Source organism: Pygocentrus nattereri, chromosome 6, assembly GCF_015220715.1.
Source record: "Pygocentrus nattereri isolate fPygNat1 chromosome 6, fPygNat1.pri, whole genome shotgun sequence".
NCBI lineage: Eukaryota > Metazoa > Chordata > Actinopteri > Characiformes > Serrasalmidae > Pygocentrus > Pygocentrus nattereri.
The window spans coordinates 20445901-20454112 of record NC_051216.1 but is presented as its reverse complement, the minus strand read 5'-3'; the positions used below and the strand labels follow the sequence as shown (position 1 = coordinate 20454112).

The 8212-nt window shown below is 38.8% G+C and overlaps 1 protein-coding gene across 8 annotated transcripts in view; it reads right to left on the bottom strand.

Annotated features, from left to right (window-relative positions):
* Window positions 1-201: 201 nt before the first annotated feature.
* LOC108424326 (bromodomain adjacent to zinc finger domain protein 2B) overlaps window positions 202-8212 on the bottom strand; it is a 79588-nt gene continuing 71577 nt past the window's right edge. For 4 of the 8 annotated variants that reach the window (XM_017692263.2, XM_037539213.1, XM_017692264.2 and 1 more), the window contains 9 exons: window positions 7694-7979; window positions 7342-7497; window positions 6918-7078; window positions 6214-6503; window positions 5567-5702; window positions 4963-5109; window positions 3200-3492; window positions 2841-2984; window positions 202-1823 (listed from right to left, as the gene is read on the bottom strand). In XM_017692263.2, coding sequence (XP_017547752.1) covers window positions 1661-1823; window positions 2841-2984; window positions 3200-3492; window positions 4963-5109; window positions 5567-5702; window positions 6214-6503; window positions 6918-7078; window positions 7342-7497; window positions 7694-7979 — 1776 coding nt within the window. In that variant the 3' untranslated portion in view covers window positions 202-1660. The remainder of the gene's footprint in view (window positions 1824-2840; window positions 2985-3199; window positions 3493-4962; window positions 5110-5566; window positions 5703-6213; window positions 6504-6917; window positions 7079-7341; window positions 7498-7693; window positions 7980-8212) is intronic. The other 4 variants (XM_017692267.2, XM_037539214.1, XM_017692269.2 and 1 more) reach the window with 2 other exon arrangements.

The window sequence follows — 8212 nt, the reverse complement described above, 5'->3', positions numbered from 1 at the left end:
AAATATGAATACATTTTAGCTTCAAACTCTCACATGTGGCACTTATCCAGGCTGTACTGGATTCATATCTTGTGCGAAGCAGCCATGTTCGCCCACAATGTCAAAAGGTTGAAATAAGACATTTGGTCCCCATAAAGAGCTAAACCTTTCCTCATGGTCTCACACATGTAAACTTAAACCAAACTGCAACACAGGCCACTCTACGTTTAGAAACATAATTTATTAAATTGGTGCCCCTCCCAACCACTAGCTAAAATAAAATTTCTTAGACCAGAATGCTACATTTTTACAAGAGCACCAGTAGAAAACCTCTCTTCTGGAAGAAGGTTCACAGCACAATAGAGAAGACAGCACACGCGTACATCACTGACAGCCTCGTGTCCAAAAAAAAAAAAAAAACCCAACAGGAAAGCTGGAATTCGCCGATTATGGCTCAGCTGTGCCTGATCACGGGCTGGTCTCCACCTCTGTTGTTATGTGATGTGGTGTCTCCTTGCTTCCATGGGTCAGTACTAGCGTTCTCTGAGCATGCTGGATACCGGTTAGGAGAGGCTGTTGACATGCTGCATGTGCATCACCAGAGGGCTATTTTTGTTTTCAGAGATGAACTACACTGGAAACTGTGAAATTATAAGAACAAAAAAAGAGCAAGAGTTTGAGGTCTGTCGGTGTTATATGATGTAAGCCAATGGTTCTCAGTGCTGCTTCTGGAGACCAGCCATCCTGCATAGTTGAGAGTTCCCTGCCCTACACTCCTGATGGGTTTCTGGGATGCAGAAGCACAGAAAACACTAAAATGTGCAGCACAGGGTGCCACAGGAGCAGGACCAAGAAACACTGATTTAAAACCAGCAAAGAGATAGGAAATCTTCCATATATTGACAGAAGACTAGGCACTAATGAAGTGGTACAAGACCACAGTGTTGAGTGAATGAACCGTGCCATTAACACTGTAATACTGTAGTATTTAACATGGTGAGACTATTTAAACACTAACCAATCAACTAAGGTGTAAAAGATGTTTGCAACATTATGTACACATCATACATATTTCACAGGTATAAACACACACACACACACACACACACACACACACACACACACACACACACACGCTCAGCATTGAGTGATTAACAAATTTGTACACATTCTGTTTTACAATGTTGTAATGTGTCTTCTGGTACCACTAAGGCACCAAACTGTAAACAATAGCTTTTTACATTGACTTTTGTCTCAGGAAAAAAAGAAAAAACATTGATTATGATTTTAAAAGCAATGATTTTTTTTACACCGTCTTGTTTTCATAGAAAATGACCACTTTAATCATAAATAACATTAAATATGTTCACTATAATAAAGCTTATATTAAAAAAAAGCACAAAAACAAATTGTATATTTACATGTGGATGAAATGGTTGGGGCTATGTGGGAGTGCTTTAAAGGAAACAAAATTGGTATTGCACTTTAAAAGACACCCTATTTTGTATGGAGCAATCTGGCACCTTTCTCTACATCACACCATATCAGGAATGGCAACACTGGTGAAATGCTGGTATTCTGGGTTCCTGTTAAAAACCAGAGAACTGAGACTACAGGAAACTTGCAAATGAGTGCATTTTTTTTTTATTACAGGTGAAGCCTGTTCTGTACGCTGGGATTTTCAATTGTAGTTGATTTGTTTTAAAAGTTCGGTCCATCGCTGCTGAAAAAATCTCCTCATATTGTGTCCTGCACGTCCAATGTCAGAATTGTCCTCATTAAACTTTTCACAGTTATCAAAAACCAAGTTAACATCAATGATGAAAGTCTCCAGATTCTGGTATCTGAAATTAGAAGAAAGAAAAAAAAAAAAAAAAAAAAAAAAAAAAAAAGAGGCACCAAATTAAAATGGGGCAAGTTTACAGGCAACTTTTCACACAATATGAACTGGCCAGCTTTATTTCATTTGTAAATATACATCCAGGGCTATTAATGAGGGAAAATGATTAAATGATTATTTGAAACAGGTGATACCAACAAGTGACAGTAATTATGTTTTGGTACAAAAGCAGTGCCCAGGAAAGGCCTAGTCCTTTAGGAGCAATGACGAGTCAAGGATCGCCAACAAATGCGTGAGGAATAGTGTGTTTAAAAACAATGTTCCTCAAAGAAAGACGGGAAGGGATTCCTGTCCCAACATTGTTTAAAACATTGCAAAAAATGAAATAAGTGTTGTAATATAATGTGCTGTTGTAAAGTTTAAAAAAAACTTTAAATTCACATTTTATTAAAATTTGTGTTTGCTCTTCAGATTGCTCAAATCTCTGCTTTAAATGTAAACAGGAAAGAGGCAAAGATATGCACTGTTTTTGGTCAAGTGATGAGATACAATTTTACTGGAAGGGTAACCACTGAACTTTTAAGGTTTGCCTAGTCTTTTCTCCTGCTTTGTTCCTATTAAACTTTCATATAGACTCTGTACTATACTGTGATTATAAAACAAAGCAACTGTTTTTTATATTAGTATCTTTGGACAAAAAATGCATTTTATTTTTGTGGTCAACTACTCATGTTGATTTCTGCTTGTCCCAAGTTACAACACTGATTCCATTAGAGTAACTGACATACAACTTTCATCAGAAAATGTACAAGTTCTAGCAAATATGGCAACTGTTGAGGCACAGTCCTACACATTCAATTTCTTTGTTTTTTTCCCCTCATCTTTTTTCCCCCTTTATTCTATCATATCACCGTTAACCATTAGCATATGCATATCCTAAGGTACCTGCAAACCTGACTGTGTGTGTAAATAAAATGTCAATTATATTTAAAAAAATTACAGTTTTTTCTGAGGTACGTACAGGCTGTTGGAGAGTTTTTCACGAATGGTAGAGAAGTCCATTGGTTTCTTAATCACCTTGCGGTAACCAGGGACTGATTTAGGATTGACTGGAGTCATAAAAGGCCAGGCATCCTGATGAGATTGCAGCTCCGCCAAAAGCAACCTGCAGAGTGATCACATTTGAAATTCTTATGTCCACCTACATTTTCACGTCCTCTGAAAAAGTCTTTATATTAATATCTGCGGTGTGTGGTAAAAGTGGATTCACAAGAACTGTCCTGCCATATACCACTAGGTAGAAAAGACTATTTAAACAATACAGTTTTGTAAGAGCAAATACCACCCATGTATATTAAATTGGCATGAAGTGTTCAGTACCTGCAGAGTTCCAGGTCTTTACTGTTGTCTCTGACTGTTTTGACCTTTTTAACTTTGTCCTCTGTTGAGTTCTCTTCCTTGGCAACATCAGTGGACAGGCTCTCAGTTTTCCGCTTTTTTGTTTCCTTTACTCCTTTTTTGGGTGTGCTGCTGGCACTTGTATTGGCTGTGTCATCCTCAGAGGCCTCTCCTGTTACACATGCCTTTTTGTTGCGTTTAATGTCTGATGTTTTTTTCCCTCCTCCACTAGGGCGGCTGGCCTGTTTCTTACTCTTCTGGGACGAGTCACTCGCCTGCAGTAAAATAGTGAAAGGGGGAGGAGAAAAGCGAATTACAAGCAGACAGTTAAAACAAAGACAGGCGTATGCAAGTGTCTGTAGGGACAGAAAAATTACTCCTGCATTTTTTCCAAAAATGTTTGTTTTGTGTGTTATTTATGTGATAAATATTGTTAAGAGTAGTCAAGGTATGGTATCCCATTCCTATCAGACAGAAGAGTGAAAAAAAACCCTTCAGTTATTGACATACAATAATTCTGACATACTGTGGTGAAAAGGTGGGGAGGGTATATTTACTCAAAATATTGTCTGTAATATCTTTTTATATTTTCTTAATATTTTGACTTCCTATCTGAAATGAATTATTTTCCCAAAATACTGACTATACCAGAACGTCTTATGACAAGTTAATATAAAACTTGGCATAGTATGTCAAAAAAAAAAAAAAAAAAGTAATTGTATCAGGAAATTAAGTGTTTAGGCAATGTCAAATGTTTAAAATGTTACTTTGAGATAAGTCAAACATGACCTGAACAAAGAAGGAAAAATGACCTGGCAATAATGGGCCTCTATGTGAAGCTGATTGGGGGTGGTGGATGGATGGATGGATGGATGGATGAATAAATTTATTTTCTGTGTATACATGTGTATGTGTATATACATATATTTTATACACACACACACACACACATATATAAAATAGTGAATTTTATGGATGTTAGTTTGTTTAACCATTTTCAAGCCTCTCCTCGAGGAAGCTCAGTATTATATGTAGTTAAAAAGCAACTCCTGGCAATCAGTGCTTCAGTAAATTGTGCTCATGATGTAACTGATGATATTGACAAGTCTCTGGTGGCTGTGAAGGTGTCAAGGAAAAATATGGACCAAAGAAATTCTTGTTACTTTTTATTGTTTTTATGTTCATTTGAATTATGGATATGACTTTATTCTAATGTATATTGTGATAAAACTCACTGCTGAGGTAAATTGTTTAAAAAACTTGCTTAGAATCCTAAAACTTTTGCACAGTACTGTACATATCTATCGGTGGTGTCGGAACAAAACCTTGTATCTCCAAAATGGTAACTTTACAGGAGAAGGAAAAACATACTCTACTTTTAATGGAAGTCAATGGAACCAGACTTCATTTGGGAGGTTTCTTTTAGTCCATTCATTATGAAATTTACACTCAATGTAAAGGGTAACATGTATTTTGAAACTGTCAAAAACTGAATAACGTCAAAAATGGAGATACAAGGTTTTCTTCCGAAAGCAGTGGTGTGTGTGGATATATATATATATATATATATATATATATATATATATATATATATATATATTTTTTTTTTTTTTTTTTTTTTCCCCCAAATCACCAGCAGTACATTTAATATTATTAATAATAAACTGAAACCCTACACTGTTTTTATTTTGGTTGTTTAATGTGTATTTTGTGGTTGTTTGAGGGTAAAGCACTGCCTCCCCAACCTTGGCTATGCAAGCAGGGCAGAACCAGTCTCCCTCAGGGATGGTGCTGATCTGGGGTTTATGGCAGTATGTGTGGCATCCTTTATCACAGCCATCACACAGCAGAAGCAGCTCTTCATTGTCCCCCTTCCGGCACATCTGGCAGTACTAATACAACATAGCACTGAGACTCAGCAACAGCAAGGAACAAAAAAAAAAAAAAAAAAAAAAAAAAAACAGTCCTAGTTCTAATGGCATGGATCCTTACTACTGGTTTGAAATGCCTGGTATTGCTGTTCTTAACTGATATTTAGAGATGAAGGCCTGAGAATTGGAATTAAGTCTAGAAAAAAAGTACTGTGACACAGAGAAATATTCAAGTACCTATTGAATGAGGTGTATTTAAAGCATGAATTACAAAAACGACAAGTTACACTGTACTTTCATACTATATGTGCACTACTCACTACTATCTACATATACTAAACATCTACATCTAGATCTACAGATATGTCTACATCTAGAAACAGTAACAAGCTACATGTACATACTATACTCCCAGTGACATGCTTTAATGACTAGAAACTTTTAGTAATGTGAGTATTTTTGCATGCAAAATCCTTACCACTTTCATGATTGATCTCTCCCATGCAATAGAGCGTTGCAACTGCTGCAAGCAGAGTGAAAGCTGGGCCCCACTGCGCACCTCACTGACTGCTTTCCGCCACTGCTTCATCCCTGGAGCTAGGTCCTCCTCACCTCTGTTGGAAAGAACCAAAAAGAGAATAACACTAGCATGGAGAACTACTGATAATAAAACATATAACAGCCCCACTGGAATCATCTGTACTCAAACTTGTCAAAGAGAAAAGTGTGCACCCAATCAGTGTTCTAAAAGCTCTGTTAGGCAGGAGACGTTTCACACAAGCACACACATATTCCAGCTATGGCAACCACAACAGAGTGAATTCACAAAATCACCACCAAACACCAATGCAATGCACCATGCCTTACACCCAAAACACCATAAATCAGACAGATAGGTTTGCAAATGAAATTCACACAGATGTACTTGCACCAGGCCCTCAAAGTGCAGTGGCAAGCCAAAAACACAAGTACAGGAGTACAGGAATAAAAAGTAGGAGATCAGGTGGAGAGGGACAGGAAGGCCAGCTAGCAGGAGTGACGGGATGTCCCGAGATTGAGAGCGAGTTAGAGAGTGCAGGTGAAGAGGCACATTGCTGGAGGGAACTATGATCCTGGATGACCTACCCATCACCATCAGCACTAGGGGATGGTGCAGGAGCCGGTACAGTCACCGTACCCACGTTATCCAGAGTGATCTGAATGGTGGTGCTTAAGGGGCTCTTCAGGTACCTTCTCTCGATGTTCCGCTCCAGCTCAGACAGGCGCGCCACTGCTATGTCCAAAGGGTTATTAGCGTGCCGCACAATGCCTGTTTCCGATTTGTCCAAAGGCTCGCTGTCATTCTCACCGAAGGCCTTGTGCTGAAAATAGACCAGATCTTCTCTTTCAGACTGTGGCTCTGGGGGCATCCAACCCTGTTCAACATGAGAGAAAACGAAGACTCCATCACCCAGACATCACTATCTATTGGACCTTCTATTTGATCATCTGTATTAAGCATTCCTACATTCATTGGCAAATTTCCTACTGTAGCCCACCTGTTGCTACACAGTTTTCCCTAGCCTCTCACTGGTGGTCCATTGTGGTCTGGTACACTAGTATTCTCAAATCAGCTGTAAAACCAAGGTGCATAATCGCTACAACATTGCTGCGGTTGATTCGTTTATACTAGTGCAATGCACACTGAAAAGTAACTACCATGTCGGTGACATTTCTGAGAATGGTCCAGCACAGCACACAACACCACAAGTCCCACTGACTGAAATTGGCAGACTATGTTACAACCTATGTTGTTTTTTCATAGCAGCAGGCTGCAGAAAGACACCTACCTTGACCTGCAGGCTAGCTGAGGTAACTCTGCGCTCTAGCTCCTCCACTTGCTGCAGCACAACAATGTCCAGATCCATGGCATGCTCTTCTACACACCAGCCCTCCACGGTCTCCTTACAAACCTGGCTCTCTTCCAACTCACACAAATCAATCACAGCAGCTACACAAACATACCACAAACACACACCGACAAAATCCCAACAGAGTGCGTTAATTCAAAACCCTAAGAATGCAGTATCACTACACATAGGGTGTATAATGTAGAACCAAATTAAATGCAATAGTCTACATATTCTAAAAATAATCTCAGCATTTCATTTTTAAACTCTGCAATGTTTATTAGAGGTTAAGTTAAGAGAACAAAGTGAATTTCAAGAGTTATTTAATTACAAAATTCTGCTGCTCAAGCTAACAGTGTCATACCATCTTTGTTCTTGGCACAGACTTGCATTACGTAGTCCATGTGTTTCTGGATTTGTTTCTGCAGGACCTTCTCTCTGATCCCACGAGGATGACAAACATTAACTATACTGCTCAACTCCTCAAAGCTTGACACCTTCCACCAGCCAGTCAGCATCTCTGCAATACACACACAACAAATAAATACAAACTTAAACACATACATATACACACACACATGGAATGGACCAATATAAATGCTACAAAGACACTTGGAGTAAACTCTCTTTACCTTAACTCGCATTAAAAAGTTAAGAAGGTATATGCACACACGCGCACGCACGTACACACAGACAGCAGTTAGTGTCTTTCCTACCTTCTGGGATGGGAAGGGGGAAGGGGAGGTCCTGATTTTTGGCCATTTCCAGAGCAGGGGACAGGGCTTCAGGGGGCTTCTCACGGGATAGCACCGGAGACTCAGTCTTACAGGTACCCACACTGGGGGTCTGCAAGAGGCCTCCATTCCCATTAGCCTCTGCATCAGCATACACCTCTCCCAGTGTAGGTGATGTGGACATGCCTCCAAATGTCATATTTAGACTGGTGAGTCCTGTAGGCCAGTGACAGAATGGCAGGCCCATCATGTGTATACCAGGCTTCATCTGGCAAAGAGAAAAGGTTCACTATGACAAATCTAAGACAAGACATACTGCACTTTTTTTCTTGCTGTTGTGTCAATTAAGTAAGAAACATACCTGCAAAAGTTTTGTTAACAAGCATAAAAATGCTGTTTTCTTAATACTTCATGTATATTTTATATTTCATGTGTATATACACACACATATACATACATATATATGTATATATGTATATATATATATATATATATATATAT